The sequence below is a fragment of the Vombatus ursinus genome, unplaced genomic scaffold, assembly GCF_900497805.2.
Source record: "Vombatus ursinus unplaced genomic scaffold, bare-nosed wombat genome assembly UNPS02014810.1, whole genome shotgun sequence".
Taxonomy (NCBI): Eukaryota; Metazoa; Chordata; class Mammalia; order Diprotodontia; family Vombatidae; genus Vombatus; species Vombatus ursinus.
This window is the reverse complement of record NW_020954588.1, coordinates 48748809-48776228: the sequence shown is the minus strand read 5'-3', so window position 1 is coordinate 48776228 and position 27420 is coordinate 48748809. Positions and strand designations below refer to the sequence as shown.

Below are 27420 nucleotides of genomic sequence, written 5' to 3'. Positions count from 1 at the left end.
ACATTTATATCATGTGTGAGGATTACAAAGCACTTATGTCCATAAGAAGCGATGTTTGTCATTCATTCACATGTGATGTGTGTTGTGTTCAAAGTTCCAGGGAGGGAGAGAATAAAGAAATTGAAGACAGTATCCTGCCAGAAAAACCTGAGTAAATAATCTTCATCTGCTTGGGTCTGGACTGGGTTGTCTTTGTTAAAGGTTTATGGAAATGGAAAGCATTACTTTTGAAATCCCGCACTTACTGGCATAGCTAGTTTTTCAGATTCCTCTCTTGTAAAGCTTCTGTCTGTCTTTGGGCAGAGAAAAACGGGGAGATGTGTGTCAGGAAGCAGGACATCCAAGGTGGATCTTAAGTGAAGTTGTTAGTTCAGCTTTGGGAGTGAGCAAGTGGTCCCCATGGCTGTAGCACTGAGCATGATGGGAAATGGTGTGACGTTGGTATGTTTGTACAGATGTGGACACACATGTACCAGCTAACAGCAATCCTTATTAGTCCCGTCTCCCCCAAACTTTCTTGTGTCTGAGCTGTATGTTTCCATTTGAATTTTCATAGATTACAGAATTATGCAATCCCCTCCCTTCTCTGAGGAAGGATCTGGAAAGAGAGATTTGCTGACTGTGTGCATTTTGAGTCTTCTGTGATGCTTGTGTTTCAGGGAGAGAAGCACAGAAAAAAAGGCCTTTGCTTTTCGATGACCTCCCGCCGTCCAGCAGTGAGAAGTCAGGTAAGAAAGGGGGGCGTGGCGTGTGTGCTGGGGGCCGAGATGACGCTCGTGGACCGACCAGTTCACTCACAGATACTGTGTGCCTGTGCACCTCCTTTTTGGAGACATTGGAGGGGGTACAAAGAAACAAAACCACGGGGTTTCGCATTTTGAAGTTTACATTCTAGTTGAGGGACAAGATGTAAGCAAAGATAATTGCATTACACACAGTTATTTGAGTGACGTATGAGAGAGTTTGTGAAGTTTGAGGAGGAAGCCATTTGTTCCCAGGAAGGCTTCCTGGGAGAGGTGGCATTTCAATTGGTATTCAAAATATGAATAAAAATGCAGCTGGAGAAGAGCGGGAGGGGAGCCATTCCTGGCACAGGGAACAGGTGAGGCAAGATGAGGAGGATAGACCAGGTGTTTGTAGCTTGTAGACTGGGCCAGTTTGGCTCAGGCAGAGAAAACGTGAAGGCTTGAGCCTTGGAATAGAGGATTAATGTGTCTAGGAATACGGGCAGAAAAGATGATGTTGCCAGCGCGCATGAGGCAGACCGAGGGGCAGGAGAATTTAGATGAAGAGGTTTGGGGCGCAGCTCTGGGAATGTTCCGGGTGAAGATATCTGTGGGAGACAGACAGAGAGAGGAGGGGGGAATTGTGAAATGTGTTGGGGAGGTGGCATCGACCGGATGTGCCGTGAGGAGAGGGAAGAACCGTATGACCCCAGATTACCAACCTGGGGACTGACTGGGTGACGGTGGCACCACAGACAAATCAGGAAGCCAGGAGGAGGAGGGTGGGTGGGAAGGTAACTCAGTCTCAGACTTGCTGAGTCTGAGGTGCTGGTAGGACGTCCAAGTGGAAGATTCAAAATCCAGTGAGCTCTGAAGAGAGACCAAGGTTGGACAAATGCATTTGGGGGTCAGAATAACATTGCTGACTGGACTAATGTTCTGCATGGAAGTTTGCCAAGGGTTGGAGTTAACGTCCCTCAACAGAGTGCTGTGAGGTGGGTAGTGCAGGGCTGATGATGCCTGTTTTACTGTCACTGGAAATGAGATTGTCTAAGGAAGGGAGAAGGAGGGTCACAGGTGGCCCCCGGAGGACACCCAGGAGAAACAGCTACAGAGACTGGAGAGGCTCTGCTTAGCCGTGCAGGGGGTCAGCTCGGTGTCCAACGTGCCGAGATCTTGGACAGTGAGGCATTTGAAAGGCCACTGGAGGCCAGAAGCCAGACTGCCGAATGTTGAAAAGAAAAAGAACGGTGAGCAGGTGGAGTCATTTCACAGAGATGGCTTCTCTAAGAATTTTATTGGGTGGGCGTAGGTGGGTGGTTGAACCCCAGGGGTAGTGTTGTTCTGTTTAGGGCCTAGCAGACCTCAGCAGCTTTGTGAGCAGAGGGACGGTGGTGGTGGTGAGTGAGAGATCATAGTGCCCAAACGGCAGCCGGGGTGTGTCAGAGGCAGGCTTGGAGCTCAGCTCGTCCTGACTGCAGGTCAGGGGGCCTCTCGCTGCCGCTCCATGAATGTGGGGCTCTAGCCAGCTAGCTGCTCCCCAAGGCTCAGTTCTTCCAGATCATTTTGGGCAGCTCCTAACCAGTCTCTTACCTGGGACTTGGGGGCCTGATCAGAACTTCAGGAACTTTGTCATAGCATCGAAGCACCTTCAGAAATTGAGTGGTTGCCAGGGTGATTGTGCTTGTTCAGGTCGGGTTATGGGCACATTTGTGACTAGTATCATTTCTCATTCCTTTATGATTGTGGCCACAAACAAATACACAAATACCCTGATTCAAAGTAGTTTAATTGAATGCACGTATTGAAGTTTTCAACTAATCCAAATACCTTAAAATACTTAAAACCCTAAATAAGGGCATCTTTTGGGGATGGCACAAAAGGTGCTCCAGGTGCCCACACTTTGTTAGGAATCCCCCTCATCGTTAAGAAACTGGACTTGAGTTTGGACTGACCAAGGCTTACCTTGGAAACAGCCTTTTTTTTTTTTTTAAATCACTGTTAACTACATGTTGATTTCACATTTGTCTTCTCTAGTGAAATAGCATGTAGACTGTATCCCCACGCATGTCTGACTCTCCGAGCCTTTTGATTTTTAGGCTCCAGAAAAACTTGAGACTATATGGAAAGGCAGTACGGGTCCACCTGTGCTGGAAAGCATTCATCTCCCACCTCGCAGTCACCAAGCCTTGCGTGCCCTTTGACCCAGCAATACCACAACCAGGCCTGCTGCCCACAGAGATCAGAGAAAGTGGAAAAGGACCCATGAGTTCTAAAACATTGATTGCAGCTCTTTTTGTAAAGGCAAAGAAGTGGAAACTGAGGCAGGACCCATCAGCTAGGGGATGACTGGGCAGATGGTGACGTGAAAGGGATGGCTTTGGAGGACGCCAGGAAGACTTCTTGGACTGATGCAGAGCCAGGAGACCAAACCACTTGGGAATTCTCATTATTGTTGTCGAAGCTCCCCCTCCAGGCAGGCCGGTCATGAGCTCCAGCTAAAGAGGAGGCAATCATTGTGGGCATGGAGGTTTGTCAGGCTTGATGAAGTGTGGTTTGAGAGAAAGTAAATGCTCATTAATTGACCAAGGTTCGGGCACTGTGGTCTCATAGAAAGAGCACAGGACTCAGGGGGCCTGAGGTCAGGGCCTGATCACCGGTTGTGTGACTTGGGGTGCATCACCTAGTCTCTCTGAGCCTCAGTTTCTTCCGTGTACAGCGTGTGTAATAACTGTGTCTGTCCATGGGGTTGGCAGGCAAGGCCGTTGCCTAGAAACATGGTGTGTGCCCGTGAGGTTTCTGCTGTTGTTAGTGAGTGGCATGGTCCCTTGAAGCTTCTTTTGTCAATGACTGTCACTAGAGTGACTAAGTATCAGGAGATGGTGTCCTCTGGTTCATTCAGAGGGGGAGCTGTAGCTGGCAGTCAGTTCAGATGCTTGTTCTTGGACTTAGTGCTGTTTAATTTCTAAATACTTTTTATTTTAATCTCTGATCTGGTCACGGTAGAGGCAGCTTAGGCTGCAGGCAACCCGTAAGGGCTGAGGCTAAAATTCCGGTTAGACTCGGATGCACATTCAAAAGTAATCACAAAATGAGGTGAAACATTAGAAACGAGGCAGTGAGAAGAAGGCAGCCCACTCATTTGAGGAAAGAAAAACATTAACTGAAGATGTGCAGTCATTTATGCTGAAGTGCAGTGGGAAAAAATGTGCAAGAGGGCCAGAAATTGGATGCGAAGGAAGCGTGAGCCGCTGTTTTAAAATGAAGTACAGTAGCAGGGATGTTTTGGTAGAAGGGCAACATGCTGGGAGGAAGAGCATTCTCAGAGGCCTTAGCACTCTAGATCTCTTAAGACGGCATGCTTAGAGTCCAGTGGAAAGGGTTGAGAGTGGCACATTATTAATTGAGAATCAGTCGAGGGACAGTGATACGTACGCTCTTAGGGACAGGCTATTTTCCATTTTCACTAGGGATGGAGCAAAAGGACAGGGGAGGACACCAGCACATAGCCCTGGGTCAGAACCCCTGTGTTCAAATCCCACCTGAGATTGAGCAGGTTGACCTTGGGCTGGGCCTCACTTTCCTCGTTTGTAAAAAAGAAGTCCCATCCACCTCTGGATTTATGATCCTCTGAGTCAAGGAATACTTGGGTATTTTGGTCGCATAGAAGGGCTCTTGTACAGAGCTTTGAAGCAAACGGTGTTCCAAGAAATAGAACTTTCTAGGCAGGCGTGGTAGAAAGCCAGCGCAAATTCGTGGCCATGGAAGGAGCATCGGAAGGATCATTTGGACAGCACGTAAGAGGGTAATAATGCCCAGCAGGTCTGGGGAAAGCGGGCCAGGGTCCAGTTGTGAAGGGCTTTAAATGCCCAGTGGAAGGGTTTGAAGTTGACCCAGCAGTTAGGAAGGAGTCCCTGGTGTTTCCTGAGTAGGCACTGACCTGGTTGGGGCTGTGCTTTAAGGAAGGTCGCTTTGGCAGCCGTGTGGGAGGCCAGATAGCAAGAGGAGAGACACGTAAGGCAGGGAAACGAGGCAAGAGATGACCAGGACTTGAACAAGGTCAGTGACCGGTGAGTGGAGAGAAGGGGGCGGATGTGAGATGTCGAGGAGGTGACAGCGATGAGCCCTGGCAGCTGATTGGATGTGTGGGGTGAGGGACGGGGAGAGTCGAGGATGATGCACGTGTGGAAATAGATTCAGAGGAGGGTGTCCTGGGGTTTGGGGGACAAAGATGAGTTTAGCCTCTGTTCAGTCTGTTGAGTTTGAGGCACCTGCAGGACAACTAGTTCCAGATGTCCCGTCATCCATAACTGGGTCTCTGGACAGGTGGCCTCCTTTTTTTCTCCAGTGATTTCATGAAGTCCTCTGCTGGGAAGGGAGAGGGAAAGGGCTCTTCTCCCCCAGTACTCAGTGCCTTCCTCTGCTCCCCTGGGCTTTCCTGTCTTCTCAGTGCAGACAAGACCCAGCTTTTCTGTCTGTTCGTTGTCTGTCTGCTGGCAGTCTGCACCACCACTTGCCTTTGAGCCTTTCGGATTGGATGCTCCATGGGCCTCTTAAACACTGCCTGCCCTGAGCCGAGCTCATTCTCCGCCCCGCCCTGTCCCCCCCATCTTATCTGGTCATTTAATTTTTCCCTCCTTTTTTGTCTCAGTTAAGTAGTTGAGTAGAATTCCCCTTTCTCTTCTTCAGTTCATTGGTTTTTAAACTTTCATTTTCTTTATCTTTTTCTAAAAATAATTTTTTCCCTTATTCTCATTCCTTACATTCCCTTTCTATCCTAGCCTTTTATTCATTGATTAAGGGCCCTTATCCTTACTTAAGCCCTTTATCCTCTCTCTGATCCTCTTGGGATTCAAAGTTTTGGGGTGCCTGTTTTCCTCCTCTCATTGCCTTATAGATGTTGACCCCTTGCCTCCTTTTTTCCTATTGAGCTTACTCTCAGAAATAGCGATTCCTACAGGTGACAAAGAGGATATTGCCCCATAGTAGGAATCTTCTTATGTCCTGTCACCTCCTCACCCCACCTCCACCCGCTGTGATCCATGAACACTGCCCTCTCCTGATTTTCCATGGAGCAGGATGTTTCCTATCCTGATCAGGCATTTTTCCCTGGCTGGCCCCTATGCCTGGAATGTTCTCCCTACCTCCTACGTCCTGGTTTCCCCGGCTTCCTTCAAGTCCCAGCTAAAATCTCACCTACAGGAAGCCCTTCCTGATTCACCTACTTCGAGTGCCTTCCCTTAATTGATGCTGCATCCAGCTTAGTTCTGCATAGTTGTTTGCATGTTGTCTCCGCTGTTAGACTGTGAGTTCCGTGAGAGCACCTGACAAAATAGTGGTTGTTTAATAAGTACTTATTGACTGACTGGCGACTGAATAATTGATTGCTGGTGGAATTGTTAAACGTGACTGTTCCACGTCTTGGAGTTGGCAGCACAGGGTTTCTTTCTGGAGGCGTCCTGTGGGCTCTGTGACTCTCGGTCTTCTGTTCAGAAGTTCTGGGCAGTTGGTTTGGGTTGTTTTTGCATTTTTGGTGTTCAGGCTTTTTGACTTGTGATCTTTTGGGAGACCGATAATCCTGAAATTTTCTCTCGACGTTCATTCTTTGAAATCCATGTTTTGCTCGTGTGGAGGTCTTGCTTTCTTTTTAACATTACTGTTTTCTGCTTCTTTTCTTCCATGTTGTCCTTCACATCTATGTATTTGTATTCCCAATTCATTAATTCTCTCTTTTGTCTCTCGATGGGACTCACCGCCATAGATTCAAGTTTTTCTGTTCTGCCAGTTATTTCTGCTGTGCAAGCCGTAAATTCTGTTTCGTAATTCTTAATTTTTTTTCTTTTTTTGGCTAGGCAGTGGGGTTAAGTGACTTGCCCAGGGTCACACAGCTAATAAGTGTCAAGTGTCTGAGACTGGATTTGAACTCAGGTCCTCCTGACTCTGGGGCCAGTGCTGTACCCACTCGCCACCAAGCTACCCCCTTATTTATCTTTTAAACTATTCAGGAACATGCCACAGTGGTTCCATGCTCTCTTCAGAATCCACGGAGCCCTCCACGTCGTCATTCATTTTCCATTGTCTTGCAGCGCTTAGTCATTTCTGTCTGGACACTTTTCCCTGAGCTGCAGGCTGTATTTTCTTCTGCTGTCAGTATCCTTCCTGTTGGTTTGTCTGGTTATGTTCAAGGTCTTCCTCCTGAGCTCTTTGGCAATTTCAGTCTTTCCTTTATTTTCCCGTATTGCTCACTTTCTGACTCCCCTCGTTGCCTCCCCCGATTCCCCCCTTTGATAGCAGCTAACCTTGGCAGTGGTGAGAGCTCAAAGGTATCTCAGCCTCTTCCCATGCTGGACAGTTCACTTGTCCCAAGCATTTTCCCTCAAGTTCAGTCCAGTGCCACGCATAGCCATTGACATGCATCAGTGTCTGGCTCCTGGATGTTTTTGCAGCCCCAGCAAATTCCTGCCTTTTGGATCTGTAGTACTGGGAAGGGAGGTGGGGTGGGCTTGTGAGATAAGTCCATTGGAGGAGTGTGGGTCAGCTTGGGCAAGCCTGACTGCTTGGAGCCTGGAGACCAGAGATGTTGAAGGTGCTTGGGATTAGCCTTCTAATCGCCTAAGTCTAATTCGCTTGGTTCATTGAAGTTTTTTGGCTTCGTCTTGTTCCAGATCGTGAAGACAACTGTAGTTGCTTCAACTCTAGCACATAATTCCTAATTTGGAGAGGCTTGAGAGGTCTTGAGAATCATAGAAAAGCTTGTTAGCCACCTGGCCTACCAGTGATTTTGTAATGGCCCAGCTGATGACCTTTCTTAATCCTTGTCTTTATTGATCTCCCTACATCCCTTAAGACTATTGCCCATCCTCTTTTCTTTGATACTTTTCTTCTCTCAGATTTTCAGGATGCTGCTTTCTCCTGGTTCTTCTGCCTGTCTGACAGCTCTTTTTAAGTCTTTGCTGGATCTTCATCCAAGTCATACCCACTAACGGGAGTAGGGACGGAAAGAGATGGGCAGGGCTTCTAAGGCCCCTTCCTTTTTTTCAGACTTCTTCATATTATAGGTAGACTAGGTTCTGAGTCTGCATGTAAGTAGTTAGCTTTCGATGCTGGCTTGTAGGTTATTAAATGTTTCTCTCTCTCTCTCTTTCTTTCTCTTCCTCTCCCCCTCCCTCTCTCTCCCCCACCTCTCCTCTAGACATGTTTTACATACACATCTATATAATATATTAACTACTGTTTAACTGGGTATTACATTCATAGAATTTTGCCTGTTCTTTAAATGGCATTTCTAGCTCAGAGATTTCCATATCTTAAACTCTTTTGAAACAGAATACTCTCACAGAGGTTCCCAAACTTACTTGGTCTGTTGCCCCGTTTTCAAAAAAAAAAAAAAAAAATTACACAGCGCCCCCCTGGAAATCTACTTTCTTTAACTCTTTAACAATTTTGTTTTTGTTTTTTAAATTTGTGTCATTTCAAACTACTGCTGCCCCCCTGGGTCATTCCAGCGCCTCCCAGGGGGCAGTATCACCCACTTTGGGAACCCACGGTAGAAATTTATCATTACTGTGCTTGAATCCTTGGGATAGTTACAATTTTCTTTTTTTTTTAGGTTTTGTTTTAAAGAATAATTAGGTTAAGCAATGTAGATACCAGTGTTATAGGAATGGTGTAACAGGAGTTTCCATTTACCCTTTTCTTTGAAAGACCTGATAGTCCTTAAAATGCTTACTGCATTATTTTTTGTTCCTAAAATAAAAGTTTATAAGCTATATAATGAATGTATGTGTATGACCAGATAGGAACAGTGAGAATGTCCATGTTAATACTTAGCAAAAATGTGATTTATTTGTAGAACAGAATGTGCAATTTTGTCCGACAGTTGGGAAAGTCATTGAGTTAGATGGTTTTCCCAGGCCATTTTTGTCATAGAGACTTTCTTTGGAGAGTTCTTCCTCTGATCTAATCAGACACATTCTAAGCCTGTTCTCTGTATTTCAGGGAAAGACGTACAAAAAGGATCTTTGCTTTTTGATGACCTGCCTCCAGCTAGCAGTGCTGACTCAGGTACAGTCTTCAGGCTCTCCCAGGTGTGTGTCAACCTCTCTCCTCCTCCTGGGATTGTGGTTGTCTCAATCTTTCTCCCTTTCCCCCATTTTCAACACACAGATGGTATAGGTGTTGGACTGTCTTAAGTTTTGAATCAGAGGCATCAGGTAAGGCAGACAGTCAGCTTGTAGCTAGTAGCCAGCCCTGAGAAAATCTCACATAAGAAATACAAGCAGATTTCTCTGGTTCACTCGGCAGCCACGTTTGTTGTGCTGGTTAAAATGAAGTCGACTCTTTAAAGCTGATTTCCTTTTCTTTGACAATGATGCCTTTCTCTAGGGTTGGTGTCAGGTAAGTCCAGAATCCTCCTGCTTCCTCCAGCGTCCCTGATCTCAAGGCTGGTGCAGGAGGGCTGTGAGTGGATGTCATCCGGCTTGGGGGCGAGGTGTCCTGGCGGGGTGGACTCGGGACAAGGAGGCCTTGGAAGGAGGCTTGTCCGAGGCTCACTGGGGCTTCTGCTGTGTTTCAGGGTCAGGGGGATCTTTGCTTTTTGATGATCTTCCACCTGCTAGCAGTGGTGACTCAGGTAAGTGGGTGAAAAGAGGTTCGAGGCAGTGCTGTCTGTCCATAATACTTCATTCACATCTTTGCCTTTCTTGCCAAAGATATTTCCGGCAACATACAAATCACAGCATTGAAAGAGAAGAGATGAAAGCTCAAATCGAACAAAGTCCATTTCGCAGAAATAGAGTCAATGATCCCTTCCTTGGGGTCCGTTTTCTGTCACTCTCTGCTTTATATAAACTCTCGGCATATAAAATCTAAAGATCCTTAAATTTATTCATTTTTTTCTATTTCTCTTTTTAATCTGTTATTTGGTTTGGGGGGAGGAATAGGACATTTACGACTCATGGGACTTACCACTTTGTAGCAGGATTGTGGCGCGTGCTCAGGTGACCATGATGCATGAAAGATGCCTTGAGAGTGGCAAGAGAGCTGTGTGTTTTAGAGCCTGCGTTGGGGCAGGAGTGTCCCAGCCAGGTCAGTTAGGGACGGAAGACCACAAGGGAGTTGGCACGTTTGTAAGGGTGAGTAGGAAGGAGGGTGTCCAAGACCCAGGGAACAGTGTGAGCTGAGATAGCCGGGCGTTGGAGAAGAGCCACAGGAAGCAAGGCTGGAGGGCCAGGAGTCTCCATGCTGCCTCAGGAAGGAGCTCGGGTGGTGAAGGGCTCCAGCTTGTTTAAGGGAACGGCCAGCAGGGCTCCTTGTCCTGGAGGCGGCTTGGTTTCCTTAATGACTAGCATCCATCCGCTGTGGTGAGAAGAGAGTTCTCCCTGGTGACTATGCAGGCTTCCCCCAGCATACCCAGGCCTCAGAAGGAGATAGAAGGGGACTCTTGTCTTCTAAGGCTTCCAAGCACCCTTAGCTGCAGCGATTCACAGTGGACCCATTGCTACCATGGAGCCCCAGCACCGGGGCTGCCAAAGGTGGGGCCCCAGGAGCACCAGGCAACTTCAGTGCCCACTGGCTCCAGCCACAGCACCCCGCCCTCCCCCGGGGCACCGGGTGAGCCATGGGAAGGAGAGCCCTGGCCTGGAATCTTGGCGCCCACGACTCCCTCTTAACTTCTACAGGCTCGGTTTTCTCCTCTGTAAGTGGTGTAAAACCTTTGCAGATTAATTGTGAGACTCAGACAAGATGATCGTGTGTGCTCGATACTTGGAAAAGCTTGAAGGGCCTTGGGACTCGCAGATGTTGGAGTGTTACCGCCCGCTCAAGAGGAGGCTTCCCTCTCATCCCCCTGGTTCTCCTGCACCTGCGTTCGGCAGGGCTCCTTGTGAGGGCAGCTGCTCCCACCTGACGACAGCTCGCTGTTTCCCGGAGATCCCTGCTCTGTGCTGGCGGCTAGAGCTGCGAGTGGAATGGCCCAGGGACGAAGGAATAGAAGAGAAGAGGGCCACAGGCAGAGCCCTGGGGAGCCCCCGACGCTCTGACACCTTTGGAAGATGAGCTGGGGGCTGTTAGAGGGACGGGAGGAGAATCGAGAGGGCCTGACGTGTCTACAGCTGGGAGGAGAGGTGACCCCCTCCCCAAAAGAGGATGGATGCACACAGGGAAAGGGCCCTTGGCTGTGTCTCTGGGGACGTCATTTGTGCTTAGGTTTGAAGCCAGACTGCAAGAGGATGAAAGCAAGTGCTGAAAAAGTGGAAATGTTGGTCGTAGACACTTTTTTTCTAGATATTTTAAATGGGAGGAAAGAAATGAGACAGTATCTTGTTGGAGTGAGCGGGGCGGGGTGGGGGGGCGGGCAGGAAGTGAGTTTTAGGCTTGGGGAGAGAGATGTGATGAGTGCCTGAGAGGATGATTACCTGGGCAGTTTTTGTAGGTCATAGTAAAGAAGCTGATGGAAAGGGACAGATCAGAGATGAGACAGGGAGAGAATGATCTCTGTGGCAAACTCCAGGAAGAGGTTGGAGCAGGCAGGGATTGACTATGACAAGGAGGGCCACCTCTTCCAAATGGACCGGCCCAAAATAGTAACGATAATAATAGCTAATGTTTAGGTAGTGCTTGTGTGCCAGGTACTATGCTAGTAAGCATTTTATAGTTATCTCATTTAGTCCTTAGAACAACCCTGGGAGGCAGGTGCTTTTATTACCCTCACTTTACAGGTGAGGAAACTGAGGCAAACATGGTTAGGTGACTTGCCCAGGGTCATATAGCTGCTAAATGTCTGAGGCTAGATTTGAACTCAGGTCCTCTTGACTCTAGGCCTGGCGCTCTAACCACTGCTGTGATGTGTTTTGAATTGTAAGTTGGAGAAGAAGGTCCTCATGACCAGTATCTTTAGCACATTTATGGATGGTGGTTAAGATCTTAGGTGGCAGTTCTCAGACTCTTTGGTCTCAGAACCCCTTTATACTCATCAGTTCTTGAGGACTCTTCCCAAGAACTTTTGTTTATGTCGGTTATATCTATCAGTATCTACTACGTTAGATATTAACATGACTTCAAATATCATTAGGAAAATAATTTTGGCCTTGCAGACCCCCTAAAAGGGTCTTGGAGTCCCTAGGGGTCCTCACACCACACTTCACAAGCCACTCTTATAATCAAACATTTAAACTTTTTTGGGAACTGCCTGAGAGGAAAGATGGAGGTCAGAGAGGGTGTTTTACATGGACAGAAGTCCCTGCACATGGTGACATAGAGTGTGCCAAGCACTGAATTCTGTGAGTAAGGAGGGAGACTGGCATGAAGGCCGATGTATTGTCCACAGTGATCAGAATGCAGCCATGTGGTTGGATAGAGGCAACCCTCAAGAGTGTTGGAGTGTGATGGGGAGCAGAAGGGAGCACCCTGGGTCAGGCAGTCCTCCTCCTCTTTACCCAATGTGTGTGTGTCAGGGCCCAAGAAACAGAGAACGGTACCCTCTGGAAAGTGGTCAGAAGCTCAGCGTCTCCTGGGAGGAGAGGCCAAGCTTCTGTGGGCATCCAGAGGTGGTTGGTTTGAGCTGAAGGCAGCTTGGTCAGCACAAGGCCCAGAGAGTGCCGAGGACTTAGAGGAAAGGAAGAGAAGAGGAAGAGGCAGGCTGTAGGTGAGTGACACTGAGTGTAGGGAGGAGTAGCCAGGAGACAGAAGTGGATGGAGGGAGAGGGAGGGCAGCTGCGGACTGGCCCAGCTGAGGCCAGCTTAGTGTGACTGACAGCCCCTGAAGGGGGCACATGGATTCAGATTGGCACTTTCGAAGTTATACTGATGTATAGTATGGTAAATAGTGGAAAGAGGCAGTGTGAATTTAAGTAATGCCACATTTGTATCTGCATCCCTCAGTGGTAAGGGTTTGGTCGTTGAGTCACTGCTCACATAACTCCTGTGTTATTAAAGAAGAGAAAGCTGTATTGAAAAGTTTGCCAATTTGGGGGAATGTGGCTCAGTCTAAAATCTTTGTGGTCTAAACAGTCTTTGATCAGCAAAGTTGGATCCCTCCGAAGTCTCTTGTCCTCCAGGTGCTTCGAGTCTGGTAATGGGGGAAGGGGCACCCAGACAGTGTAGGGGGGCAGCCTTAGGGCTCATTCTGCAGGCACGGGAAGAATGCTTTCTTCCAAGCACTGCCCCTTATGGCCAGTAGGAGGTTAGACAAGTGTCTTTACCTCATGGGGCCTGTTTCCTCATCTGAAAGCAAGTGAGCTGAACTCATTGGAGAAGGGGACAGAACCCCAGCTCTGGAACCCTGGGCTCGTCACTTCACTGATCTGTGCCTGCCTCGGTTTCCACATCTGGAAAATGAGGAGATTTGGCTCAGTGACCTCTGTATCAGTGATCTGTAAGAAGCCTTTTCTGTCTAAATCCATGAGAAGATACTAGGAATGTCTTAGGAATAGCCCCAGAACATGGAGCTTCAGTTTATCTGCATTCGTCCGTGTATCACAGCCCTTTGGTCAAAATTTAGCCATTTGCCAGTGAGCATATCTCTAACTAAGGAAAGAATAATAGTTACTATTGTAATAGCTAACATTTCTGTAGCGCTCTGAGGTTTGCAAAGCATTCTACAGATGGTATCTCGTGAGCCTCACAACAGTCCTGGGAGGGAAGTATTGTTAAGACCCCATTTTACAGATGAAGTAGTTGAGGCAAGCAGAGGTGAAGTGTCACACAAGCTAGTGAGTGGGACTGAGGCTAGATTTTAACTCAGCTCTTCTGACTTCAGGTCTAAAGCTCCATCTGCTGCTGTGCCCTGAGCACAGCACTTGAACTTTCTGGACCATTAACATTGACTTAAAGTAGTTGTTGCTTAAAACATCTAAAAAAAGTTCTTCATACTGAGCAGTGTTTCTGCACTTTGGCTTTAAATGGTCCTTAGGCTTTTTTTCTGAATTTATTAAAACCTGTCTGTTCATTTATCAATCTATGGAAATCTGCCCAATTAAGATTGGGATGTGTTTGTCTCCGTATGTGCATATATGTCATTGTAGCGTGTATATTATAAATACTTGTGTTGCAGTGTTTGGCTGCCTAATCTCAACGTCAGCCATAGTGACTGATGAAATAATAACTTTGCCTGTAGTCTCTTCCACACCAGGTGTGCGTGTGTGACTTGAAATGACGGGTGTTTGTTTTGAAGTAAAAACCACCGTGGTGCTGGTCTTGTTTTGCAATTCTCCTTTTCACCTTTGCTTGACCAAGTTCCCCGGGTTTGTTGGCTGGTCTGTCCGCGGGTGCCCAGGCGGCCATCCCTGCCTTTTGAAGTGGTCCGTGCTCTTGCTTTTTTTCCAGGTTCACCTGCCTCTCAAGCATCCCAGGGACCGAAGAGTGATGGGAAAGGAGCGAAACGGAAAACCGTGGAGGAGGAGAAGAATGGGAGTGAAGAGCTTGTGGAAAAGAAAGTTTGTAAAGGTTTTCAGACAGTTTGAAAACAAATGTATTAGATTTTATGCCTCACGAGCCCAGGCAGAGGGAGAAGCAGCTCCAGTGTCCGTTGTCCATTTCTGTCCCTAGGGGTGTGTTCTTTGTGCATAGAGCATATCTCCTTTCAGTTTGTTTTTCTTATTTCCTTTGACCACTCTTGGGTTCCCCTAGAAGACTTCCCATGTACCAGAACCCTCAATCCAGTGTATTTTCCATCCAGATTCAGGAAGTGATGATCCCATTTGTGAATTTCCAGATCTCCCTTCTGTTTCTCTCTCGAAATGCCTCTTTTCCATCTCTTCCATTCCCCATCTTCTGAGCATGTCCAGGGCTGGGGAATGGAGATAAAGCTGGACAATTTTGTCCTTTGGTGTCAATTTTGATCATGGTTTGGGTGGGGAAGATGTATGAGAGGTACTGAAGAGTCTGTGTGTGTGCACACACTCTCCACAGTTACTGCTGTTTGCCCATGAAATATCTGGGCTCAGCTGTAGTTACACAGCTTGAGAGGAGAGAAAAAGAACTTGGAGCTTCGGAACTACCCAAGAAAGACTGCCGTGTAATTTGTGTGAGAGGGTGAACCCCAACCTGTTCCCCCACTCAGTGCTGCCTGCTGTAGACCCACGTGGGGTGGGCTGTGGCCCCCCTTAGCCAGGCACCACTGTAGACAAAAGCCACTCAAGCCAGTCCTTTGACTGTTGGTTTTAGAAAGTTTCAGGAGAACTTGGGGATTTATCATTGTTGACTTTTTTTAACCAAATTCAAATGTAGAAATAACTATTCGTCTAATGGGCTTTAATGAAAAAGAATTTTTGACAAGCTCTATTGGTCTGTTTCCTTGCCCTGTGTTGGGCTTGTGAATCATAACAAGACCTCAGCTGGAGGAGAAAAGCTGCTTCCTTTGGACGGATTGAAGGCAGTGCCTCGGACCTGATGGGTCTTCCTTCCCCCGTGCCAGGCTCCGGTCTACCCAGGAACGCCTGAGGTCCCCCCCAGGCCCGGCAGAGCCCGTGAGGCAGTACAGCTAGCGTGCAGGGAGTTGTTGAGCGAAGCGCTTCGAGGTGGGGCTTCTGAAAGAAGAGCTTGGCCGCTTTCATGTGGTTTTCTTCCTCAGATTCCTCGGTGATCTTTGGCCTTAAAGGTTATGTGGCAGAGAGGAAAGGAGAAAGGGAAGAGATGCAGGATGCCCACGTGATCTTGAATGACATCACCGAGGAGTGTAAGCCCCTCTCTTCTCTGATGTGAGTACCCTCGGCCCACGGGCTCCCACGAGGGGGAGGGGAGAGGTGCTATAACCAGGACCGCTCCCAGCCTCCAGAGGCGGAAAGGGGACTTAGAAGGATCAAGTGGTCCATCCACGGTCATGCTCACTGGAGTGGTGACGCGTGAACCCTAAACCCTAAAGGTCTGATAGTGTCCGTGTGGTCTTCTCTCTCCCCACCCCGCACCCCCGGCAGCCTTCCTGCTGGTCTCCATGCTGGCGGAGCACTGGCCACGTGCCTTTTGCCTCTCTTGCCAAGTGACCAGCCCACCTTCTTTCTCTGCCCTGCGTTCCCTGGTGGACGTCAGCCTTGGATTCTGGTCTTCTTCTTCAGAGGTCTGTGACATTTCTCACACTCACCATGTATGCACCTTGCCATTGCCCTCTGTGCTGTGCTCCTCTCAGATTCTTTGCAGTTGATTGGCGTCCAGGCCTGCTGCCACACGGAAGCTCCAGTCAGATCTTAGTATTGAAAAGATGGGCTTTGATTTCCTCTGCGGCCAGTTCAGTACCTGTTCTGGCCTGCTCTCCTCCTCCTTTTAAACTCAGGGCAGAGCTCACGTCCACATGATTCCATCCACGGTGGACGTCCTGATGGAGAAGCTCCCCAGGGTGCTCATCCAAATGCATGTTGAAATCTGGGCAGAAGGCATCCTTGGTGGCTTATGAATGCAGAGCTCAGGGAAGGGGCTGGGGAGGCCATCAAATCCAGTTCTAGCTTACCCGATGGAGAAGAAGTGACAGGACTTGACCACGGTCACCCAGTCAGTGTTAGCGGCAGGCCTCAAGCCTCAAGCTTCCTGGATCCAGGTTTAGCATTCGGTCCACTGTGCAGTGCTGTGGGTCCCTCTGCTTGGTCTTTCCTGGGTATTTGAACAGACCAGATTCCTTTGAGCAGTTGGAGAGCACAGGCACCTGCAGTTGTCAGTACGATATCATCCCCAGCCAGGAGCATCTGGAAGTCCTCGTCTTCCTGCACAGGAAATCCGTCCCCTTGACCTCTGCTTGGCACTGGGTCTCCCCTCTTGTGGTGGCAGGTGCTTTTCACAGGCCTACACCTCCAAGTCATGTGCCTTTTCTGGCATTTATAATCAAAGGGCTGTGGAGCTGTTACTGCTGTTGTTAGATCTTAGGAGCCCTGAGTGGTCTCCACGGGTGGGAGGGAAACAGCTTTTCTGTAAATGGTCCCGTAAAGTGGCTCTTTCTTCTTTGAAATCCACTGCCTTTTCATAATCCATATGTAATATGTATGATGTTTTCTACATGTTTCAGTTAATTGAGAAACTAGAACAATCTGGTCTGATGTTGACTGTCAGTTGTGAATGCCTACTTGTTCCTCATTAATACCTTCATCAGAGTTTCCCTTGATTCCTTTGTAGATTTTGTGTAGAGCAGAGGACGGATACACAGGTTGGTCATCATCATTCTTTGGGGCTAAATAGACTCCAAGCTTTCTGCCCCATCTCGCCACCCTGTGCTTTGGTCTCTTCACACCCTCACGCATGCATCTCTTGTCCAGACTCAGTCCAGTCTGACTGCTCTTCTCTGTATTCCTTCGAGTGCCATTTCTACTTCCAGAAGCACCTCAGGGCCAAGTGTGGTGGTTCCGTCATCTTTGATGGAAAAAACAATTTGTTGAAATGGCTTATCTGACTGTCTCCTTGTCTTCTGTCCACTGTCCTCTTTCTCTCTTCATCTTGGAGTATCATTGGGATGACTTTGCTTTGTTGGCTTTCTAACCAAACTTTCCTGAGACTAGTTTTACCACATTCTGGTGCTTCTCTGCCTCATGAGACAATATTGCTAATAGTTACCTGGAAAATTTTACTTATGAGTTGATAATTGTGACTCAGTATTACCTTTCACTGCCATTTCTATCCTTTTGTAAGGGAAATTTACTGTGAGGAAGCCAGGTTAAGCTGCTTTGTGAGTTCTTCTGGTCTTAGGCAGTTAGCTTATACTGGTTAAACTTCTGAGTGAAATTATTTCACTTACGATCAGTTCTTTTCCCTTTTTTTAGTTGCTCATTTAAATAATTTTGTATTGACCTGTTCAATTGTGGGCCTCATCTTTTTCTCATTATTATTCTTTTTCACCCAGGAGAAATGAGTTGTCACACCTGAAAATCAGTCTCCTGGTTTTATCTCATCAGGAGCCATGACTTACTATTCATAATTAACCATAATTTTGTCAGGGAATAGTTTCATGTTAAAACCTGAAAGGGAGAGTAGAAGTCATTAGCTATATTAATGGACGATGACAAATTGAGAAATATTGTCAGTACCCATGAAGGGCACAAATGATAAAGAAATCAAAGAAAAGAAAGGTGCAGGATCAAGCTCTTCCCAGAAAAAGAAATCAGAAAGTAGGATATATGAGTTGATACAGGATTCTATAGTAACCTTCAAGGATGTATATATTTGGGGTCCCTTGTGAAAGGGCACTTAGACTAAAGGACATCTGTAAGTCCTAGATTCTTGAATTTAACATCTTGGTATTCATGTATCTAAATGAAAGTTGGAAGGCAGTACACTTTAACAAAATGCAATTGCTTAGAAGTTGGGGTGAGGGTATAGGGGATTGGGGGGATGGGGAACCTTCCTTAGAAAAACCCTTCAGAGCTGGTGATACATTTTTTGGAATATCTCAGTCTTGCAAAATCTCGACCCTTTCAAAGTTGCTTTGATTTTTGGAAACCCTTGAAAATCAGTTAATCCCAGTTAAATCTAATACAGGGTTCCTTAACTTTAATCCTCGGGGAATCTTTAGGTAAATTTCATGGGATTCCGGGGACTTGGGTGGGGAAAAAAAGGTACATCTTTATTTTACTGAATTCTAACTAGAATTACTTTCCCTTCAATTATCAGTGTAGGGAAAAAAAAACATTATTCTACAGTGTCACTGAACTGTTTAAGGTATCCATGACGTTAAAGAGACCTTGGCCTGATGTTCAGTACAGATGATCTGGCCAGAGAATGTGGTTTGGAGTTTTAGGAGGATGGGTTTTCTGACCTGGGTTGGCTGGCTCTGTAGGAACTTCCATAGGGGGTGCCCTGGTGTCTTTGGGGTAACCTTCTAAGAGGGCTGTGGAGAACAGGGCTTGACCAGTGACTGAAGGGGTGCTAAATGCTCTGAAAGAGCTGTGATGTCATCAGTGCCACGCTCCTTCCACCGTCAGGGACAGTGGGCCTTCTCTACCCAGGCAGTTACACGAGCACTGGGGCCGAGCGTCTCCGAACGTGGCAAGGTGGTCCCGAAAGCCTCGAAGCCCATCCCCAGTCTGAGCTCAGAGCCTTTTTCCCAGGGGGAGGGGGAGGAATCCATGGATATGGATAAGTCAGTACAAAAATACATATAAGTGAGATACAAATTAACTTCTGGTGAGCCTGACATGAGCAGCTTGGGGAACGAGGATGGGCCTCATGGACCGGGTGGCAGCTGAGCTTGTTCCATGCCTCTGCCTCCTGGCTTCCTTTAAGATTCAGCTGAAATCCCACCTGGTTCCCCCACCTGCCCTCACCCCTGTCACCCATGGCTAGTGCCTTCCCTCTGGGGTGACCTGCCTTCTCCACTGTACAGATCTTGCTTGTACATAATTGTTGGCATGTTGTCTCCTCCCTTTCTTTGTTTCTTTTGTGCTAAGCCCAGGGATTGGCATGTAGAAAGTGTTTAACCAATGCTTATTGACTGAACTAACTGAAGCCTTGAGGGGAGCCAGGGCCTGTGAATGGCGTACATTCCAGGCCTGGAGATGAGGGATGGGATGTCATGTGTGAGCACGCCACGAAGGCCGTGTGTGTGAGATGAGCCTGGAGAGGTCAGGTAGGAGCCAGATTGAGAAGGCCACACAGAGGAGTTTGTGTTTTATCCTGGAGGCCAGGCAGAGCTTCCTGGAGCTTCTTCAGCCCAGGAGGGATGTGGCCTGGGCCTGTGCTTTAGGAAGATCAGTTTAGCAGCTGGCAGGGGCTGGACTGGAGATGTGAGAGACATGCAGATGGCACGTGATGGCAGCAGGAGGGGCGCGGGGCACCGGAGAGTCAAAGGTGGCGCCCGGGCTTTGAACTTGCCTTACTTGAAAGACGAGGAATCAGAGAGAGCTTAGGAGGAAAGACGCGTTCTGTTTTAGAAATGTGGTTTCCTGATGAGCCACGATGCAGAACTGAGGCTCAGCAGAGACCTGGAAGGACAGGCTAGCTCACCCCCCGGGGAGCCAGCGAGATCCCAGAGAGAAAGGAGGAGGGCCCATGGAGGTGGGACCCAAGTGATGACCCAGCAGAAGTGCCGAGGGGGAGCGATGTCACCGTCTGTGAAATGGTGGTCCTGCCTGTATTGTCTGCTGAGCACTTAGAAGCCTGAGAGTTGTGACGGACATCCTCACCAAGGAGCAGGTGGAAGCTCGGGAAGCTAAAGGACGTGCCCACGGTCCCACCGTTCTCACGGGTCAGAGGCAAGATTCAGACCAGTTCTGGCACCAGGGCTCCTTCTTTGGAAGCTTAGGATGTTGCGGCAGTTCTGAGCTCTGCTCATTTCTCACTGCTTTGGATAAGCCTGGATTTCATGCAGCTGCTTGATTTTCCAATTATAACCTCAAGGTCCTCATGTGTAAAATGTGGGTAGGAGCATTGTATCCTTAAAACAGCAACCCCAAACCTGCTTTACAAAGTTGTTTTACAGTTTAGTGAAGCTCATTCTTAGTCTCTGAGACATTTGATATTTTAGACCGATGGCTTTTCTTAAAAATATAAGATAGATGGAATGAGAAAGGGAGCACTGGGCCCAAAGGTGCCTGTGGCCCGACCATCAACGATTCGGGACTAAACTGCGCTGTTCGTGTGTTTGGTTCCTTTCCTGACAGCTCTCGGGTTTCCTATTTTGCTGTTTTCGATGGGCATGGAGGAGTCCGAGCTTCCAAGTTTGCTGCTCAGAATTTGCATCAGAACCTAATCAGGAAATTTCCTAAAGGTAAGGGAGCTCTAGGTGGTTTCTCTTTCCCTTCATTAGTATAGAACGATCTGTCATTTTGAGGGGACGTGAGGGTTCCCTCACGGTGCTCGTGGTGGGGGGAGCAGGGGCCGTGTTGATGAACATGAGTCTCAGGGTGGGTATAGGGGTAGTTGTCATTAAGACTGCACCCATGTGACCAGCAAGATGGAGGATTAGACATTTGCTGCCCCTGCCAACCCCCAAACCTCTGCAAAATCAGAATTCTGTGCACAAGATGAAGCAGTTTCAGCTGCTTCCACGGTCGGAAGACCTTGTTAGGTAATGGCACAGTGAACTGACAGCAGACAAAGCTAATCCCTAATGAGATCCTTCCACCTCCCCCATAGGCCACCACAGCATGGAAGGGCTGCACCCACCCACCCACAGGCTTGGGAGAACTCCCTCCGTTCACAGTGGAGTACCAGTGCAGAAGCTTGCTCTGTGCTGCCCACAACTCAGCCAGAAAACTCGGGAACAGGGAGGTGGGACAAGGCACCAGCTTGTGCGTTGGGCTACACGCTCACTTAGGGCAGAGGAGGACGCTGGAAAAAGAAACTCAGTGGTGTGGGGGAGGCCCTGCTCCCGGGGAGACCATCGTGAATGGGGAAGGCGTTAGAAAGTGAGTGATGGGGAAATAAGTAAAAAAGATTTCAGTCTCCTGAGATCATGGGAGAAAGAAAACTCAGTTAAAGGCCTGGAGCATAAGCAGATAAGCAAGTAGGAAAGAGAACCAGTCACAGAAGGCATTAGGCCCTCCAGATCAGCTAGAGTCAGATATTGATGGATCAGTATTGCAGCATGGAGAAAAATGACTCAACACCCAGGGAGGCAAAAGGCCTTGTGGGTTCCCTCGGCAGTTAGGCAGAATTCATGGCCGCACGGCAGAAATAACTGGCAGAACAGAATCCCTTTCATCAACGGTGGCCAACGTCAGCAGAGGAACAAGAGGGGAATGACTGCTGGGGATGCGGAGTGTGCCAGAGTGGAGGATGGTCTGGGATGAGCAGGAAGAGATGCTCGCTGTGCGCGCAGAGCCTGCTGGTGCGTGGGGACAGCACACCCCCATGGAAGAAGACTGTCCAGAACTCCTGAACCTAGAAGAAAGTGTCGCTGCTGTGGGCCTGGGCCTGTGTGGAAGGTGCCTCCTGATGATGCTGCTCCCGAACGTTGGAGCAGCACCCGTTCTGAATTGAGTTGGGGAACTCGCCTGGGTTTTGGGCAGTTAGGTAGTGCCATGAGGAATCGTGAGGCCCGACCCAAAGGTGCGAGCCTGCAGCCAGCAAAGGCACTCTCCGAGTTCTCAGACGAGGTCTGTTTAGGCTTCTTTCCCCTGCTCGTCCTGGTGCATCTGTACCCTGTTGAAAAGGGGGATTAGAATTTTATTCAGAGGGAACCCCCCTCCCCCCAGAGTTTGATTGGGTGATGTCCTTCTGTGACAGGAGAGGTGATCAGTGTGGAGAAGACTGTGAAGAGGTGCCTTCTGGACACTTTCAAGCACACCGACGAGGAGTTCCTCAAGCAGGCCTCCAGCCAGTGAGTATGGCAGGCCCGGGCGGGAGTGCAGCTCGTCTGCGGCCTGTGCTGCCCCTTAGCCAGATGGATACACACGTGAGGGCCGAGGGAGTTACCAAGAAAAGTGGGATGACCGCATCATTCTCTTTCTCCACAGGAAGCCTGCCTGGAAGGACGGTTCCACGGCCACGTGTGTCCTCGCTGTAGACAACGTCCTCTATATCGCCAACCTGGGAGACAGCCGGGTAAAGTGGCCCTGAACCCTCCTCGTCCCTGCCCAGGAGCTAGAAGCATGGCTCCTGACTCAGTCGGTCCAAGACCCTTCACAGTGTGGTCAGCATTAGGGGAGGGGAGCTGGCTGGCCAGCCTCTTGATTCAAACCTCCTTGGTTTTCCAGATGGGATTTCTCCCTCAAGAAAAACCTGAGACTCCACGATAACGGGGCCAGAAGCAGCTTGTTGTATGCAGTTCTTAAGTTTAGTTTTGAACTCCAGTTGGGGCTGCTGACCATAATTTTGTGACGTGGAGACGGTGGTAGCTGGTGTCTCTGTGGTGTTATAAGGGCAGCAAAGCGCTCTGCGCATGGGGTCTCATTGATCTCAGAACAACTCTGTGAGGAAAGGGCTGCTGTTACTGTTCCCATTTTACAGATGAGGGAACCGAGGCCAGGAAAGGTTAGGGTCTGACAGCCTGAAAATGTTCAAGGTCGTCCAGTATGATGCCCTGGGCCCCCCAAAATGGACAGTCTTCCGCCACGTAGCATCGCCTCACATTTGACGCACATTTTTCTGTTTGGTCTCTTGAGCTTGTTTTGATTTGCTGGGATTTGAGGGAGGGGAAAGCCTTCCCCTGGTACCTGGGGTTCCGTGGGGTTCCGTGGGCCACGTCAGCTGCTCTCGACGGTTCTCTTGCCCCGTCTAGGCGATCTTGTGCCGCTATAATGAAGAGAGTCACAGGCACGCAGCCTTAAGCCTCAGCAAAGAGCACAACCCCACCCAGTACGAGGAGCGAATGCGGATACAGAAAGCAGGAGGAAACGTCAGGTAAAGAAGCGCCCCAAGGCTCTCGAAGTGAGCGGGAGAGCTGGCCGCGGGTGGCCGGCCCGGCGCTGGGCCTGGCTCTGCGCACACCCAGGAGAGGCTGCGGGAGGGTGTCGGGTCACTGGGGGCTGCAGCAGGCCAGGCCCAGTGATGGGAGGAGGAAAGAGGCCGCCCCAGGGGCAGGTGGCACCCGATGTCCTTGTGAGTGGTTGGGGCCCCTGGGAGCCGTGCGTCCTGCTGCTGGCGTCTGCCTGCACGTGTGCAGGGCTCCAGGAGGCGTGGGGAGCTGGTTGCTCAGGGTGTTAGGAAACAAATGTGTCAGCATCGATGTCAAAGAACAGCAGAGAAGGTCGTGGGGGGAGCTGACCGTCTGGTGTGTACAGTTTGGCTTTCTTTAAGTGTATGTTAAATGTGATATTGTCCTGTTTATGTCCCTTCCTGAGCTTTTTGTTTCCTCCTGTGTATTTTTTTGTTCTCTTTGTGTCCTTGTCTTTTCTTCTTCTCTCTTTCCCACTCCCCTAGAAGGCCTCCCTTGTAACAAATAAATAGTACAGCAAACATCTGAAGCCCACCCCCCTTTGCCTCCCCTCTAGTCTCTGCCCCAGGTAGCAGCAGGGGGTGGGACGGTCCTCACCTGTCTCCTGCACCGGCTCGTTTTGCTTTCTGAAGTCCATACACATCTTCCCAGCTTTATCTGAATTAATCTTAACGATTTCACTCGTCCCGGCACAAACCGGACGTAAGCCCCCTTGCACCGTGCTCTGCAGCTTGGCCAGCTACCCCAGGCGTGTGTGCGGTTCTCCACCGTCCACAGGCATTGGGTCTGCTCCTTCCACCTCAGACCTCCTTCTGGTGTTCTCCTGTGGCCTCCACTCGTCCTGGGTCCCATCAGTCAGATCTTTCTCCTGAAGGAAAGACCCAGACAATCTTGGCCGGGGCCCCAAAGGGCCTCCTGGGGAGTAGGCTGGGGCTCCATGACTCCCTTGGAAAGTGACATTCTGCCTTTTTCTTTTCCATATCATTGGCTCCCATATGGTGCCTTTGTTTATCACCTGCCAGCGCATCCAGGAGGCTGGGCATTGCCCCTCCGGGAAGCCATGGTGTTATCAGAAGAACGCAGTGGCCCCTGGTTCTTCTGCCACGCAGGCCATGTTTTCTGCTGGAGATAAGAGAGAACATGGAGCTTGGGGGGAGCCGCTGACTCCTCTGCCCTTTGCTTTTCTAGGAGTGAGGCCTTTCAGGATCTTCCTGAGTTAGTTTTTAGTGGCCCAGGCTGCACAGGCCTTGGGAAGGGCTGAGGCCTCACCAAGCCTCCATGGAGCAGAAGCTTGTGCATGAGGGAAGGGCTCCAGTTAGTGCAATTGTACCCCTGGACAGCTGCTCACTGATTGTTCGGTGTCTGTAGGAGGCCGAGCGTCAGAACGAGCTCTGGGACAGCCTGGCTCTGCTGCCAGGCCCCCACTGCTGCAGCCCCCTCCCCAGCGATGTAGAAGTCCTGCCCCTGGTATGTCATGTCTCCACTGAGTCAGCATGCCGGCCAGGGTTAGCCCGAACTTCCCCTAAACAGCTTTGAAGTTTAGAATAGTTCTCTGAAAGTCACTGCCTCCACAAACCTGAAAGCAGTGCATGCTGGGGGGAGTCAGTGCCCATTCCAGTGCTCTGGCTAATTCGGGGGCAAGTCTTGCCTGCAGCCCTTCACAGATTGTAGCCAGGTGTTAATGGGATCCTGTTTGCACTGGGAAGGCACCAGAAGGCTAGTTCAGCCCTTCACTTCACCTGGTCGTTAGGTCACCTGCCAGAGGTCACGAAAGAAGTTCCTTTCAGAACCAGAATTAAAAACCAAGTCACCTGATTCTTTTCATTAGACCATACTGTCTTATGCAGTATTTCAGTCTTGGCATTTTTATTAATTGTCCTTAAGTTCATTTTGTTTATATATTGGGTATTTAAGCGCACTTGGATTTTAAATTTTACATTTAGGTAAATATGCAAAGCTTTTTAAACAGTTGGGGAGGAAATGGAGAAAAATGGCCCCAGCTGCTTCCTTTCACACCTGCCCGTGGCTCACTCAGCAGACTTCCACCCAAACAGAGAGTTCATAGATTTAGCCAAAGACCAACTTTCATTTCCTCCCTCTCCCTCTGCTCCCCCCTCCCCAAGACAATATGCAGTCTGATGTAGGCTATTCGTGTATAATTACATAAACTATTTCCACATGAGTCTTGTTGTAAAGAAGAATTAGAACCAAGAAAGCCACAAGAAAGGAGAAACAGAAAAAAAAGAAAGAAAATAGTATGCTTCAACCTGCATTCAGACTCCATGGTTCTTTCTCTGGATGTGGAGAGCATTTTCTATCACGAGGCATTTGGAGATGTCTTAGATCCTTGCATTGCCGGAAGGGTCAAGTTTATCAATATTAGTCATCACACAACGTGGCTGTTACTGGAGACAACGTTCTTCTGGTTCTGCTCACTTCACTCAGCCTCAGACCATACAGTTCTTTCTAGGTTTTTCTGAAGTCTGCCTGCTCGTCATTTCTTATAGTACAACAGTATTCCATTACATTCATATACCACATTCCCCAATTGATAGGCATCCTCTCAATTTCCAATTCTTTGCCACCGCAGAAGGAGCTGCAAATACTTTTGTACGTGTGGGTCCTTTTCCTGTTTGTGTGATCTCCTTGGGATACAGCCCTAGAAGTGCTATTGCTGGGTCAAAGGGTATGCACAGTTTTATAGCCCTTTAGGCATTGTTTCAATTGGCTCTCCAGAAAGGTTGGATCAGTTCACAACTCCACCAACAATGCAGTAGTGTTCCAATTTTCCCACATCTTCTCCAACATTTATCATTTTCCTGTTTTGTCATGTTAGCCAATTTGATAGGTGTGATGTGGTACCTCAGACTCATTTTGATTTGCAGGGCAGAGGTCTAGGCTGGGGAGCCGAGAGAGTTCTTGTGGGGGTTGTCCAGGTTTTGTGACATCGTTAGGGTTACTTTGGATGATTTCCATGAGTGATTATTGATGGATGTATTTTAAACCCTTTCAAAATGAAGAAAAGTTTGAGTTGCTTTTTTTTTTTTTTTTGTGAGAGCAGTTGGGGCTAAGTGACTTGCCCGGGGTCGCACAGCTAGTGAGTGTCATGTGTCCGAGGCCGGATCTGAACTCAGGTCCTTCTGACTGCAGGGCTGGTACTGTGTCCACTGCACCATCTAGCTGCTCCAAGGATTGAGCTTTTTTAAATTGATGTTTGTAAATGAAGGGGAAAAAAGAAAACAGTTGCTAGCCTTATGGGAAATACATTTGTAAAGCCTTTTTCTTTAGTAAAAATGTTTTGAGGCAGTCTTTGTGATCCTAGCATCCTTGACATTCCTGTTTCGCTTCTCTCTCGTCCCGTTTCCGCCCTTCTGAGTGGCTATTTGGTCAGCGTGGGGAGGAGCTGACTGCATTTCTTTTCTCCAGGGATGGCAGAGTCCTTGGCGTGCTGGAGGTTTCCCGTTCCATTGGGGATGGGCAGTACAAGCGCTGCGGTGTCACCTCTGTGCCAGACATCAAGCGCTGCCAGCTTACTCAGAATGACAGGTAAAGCCCAGCTGCCCCTCCCCTTGGCACATGGAGGTGTGGGGGGACTCTGAGGGCCACCTAGGGCACAGAGACAAGCAGATGACAGTCCCTGCCCTTGAGGGTGCAGGGAAGAGGGGGTGGGGGGGTGCTGATCAGAGCACAGGGCCAATGGTGACCACCTCCTTACCTGGTGACTGCCAGCAGCATGACCCTGGGCATATCCCAGGCAGCCTCCCTACTAATGAACACATAAACAAACCTGGAGCCAACCTGGGTGTTTTACTTTGTGCCCTTTCTGGTTGTACCTTTCTGGTAAGGAACCCCAGCGCCTTCAGTGTCTAATGCATGATTCATAGCCATCCCTGCGCCCCCCACTACCCCAAGGACTCGTCCCAGCAGTCTGGCTCTCATTCTGCTGACCACAGGACCAGGTGCTGCCCAGCCTCCCCTCTGCCCTTGGGTTTTCCCTCCTTTGCCTCGATTTACACCTTCCTGTTCCCTGCGTGCCAGACTCACAAAGGAAAAATGTGGGTGTGCAGATGGATGAGGCGCGAAGCAGAGAGGCAGAGGGACGTCCCACCTGGCCGAGGGCCTCGTCTGCGTTGTATTTCGTGTGGGAAAACAAACCTGCCCATTCGTTCTGCGGGTGGAGGGATTTTTGAAAATGCATTACCAGAGATCCTTGTTATCAAGGGAAAACAGAGACCCTCGTTTTACTTTGTGGAGACCGCATGATGAAAATGCCCTGGCAAGGTCTGCGGGCCACTTGTGTCACTTAGTGGATGCGTCATGCGTCCCCAGGAGTGAAGGGTGTGGGAAGACCCTCGGCGCCTCAGGGCTGTGACTCCAGCCCCCGGCCTGGGCTCAGATGCAGCATGT

At 49.0% G+C, this 27420-nt stretch overlaps 1 protein-coding gene across 2 annotated transcripts in view; it reads left to right on the top strand.

The window, feature by feature from the left end:
* Positions 1–27420, top strand: part of ILKAP (ILK associated serine/threonine phosphatase) — a 34394-nt gene that overhangs the window by 5427 nt on the left and 1547 nt on the right. Inside the window, exons 2-11 of one of the 2 annotated variants that reach the window (XM_027875708.1) lie at positions 660–728; positions 8724–8789; positions 9301–9357; positions 14049–14168; positions 15295–15421; positions 20297–20403; positions 21864–21957; positions 22094–22181; positions 22858–22979; positions 26440–26559. In XM_027875708.1, the coding sequence (XP_027731509.1) occupies positions 660–728; positions 8724–8789; positions 9301–9357; positions 14049–14168; positions 15295–15421; positions 20297–20403; positions 21864–21957; positions 22094–22181; positions 22858–22979; positions 26440–26559 (970 nt within the window). The remainder of the gene's footprint in view (positions 1–659; positions 729–8723; positions 8790–9300; positions 9358–14048; positions 14169–15294; positions 15422–20296; positions 20404–21863; positions 21958–22093; positions 22182–22857; positions 22980–26439; positions 26560–27420) is intronic. The other variant, XM_027875709.1, reaches the window with a different exon arrangement.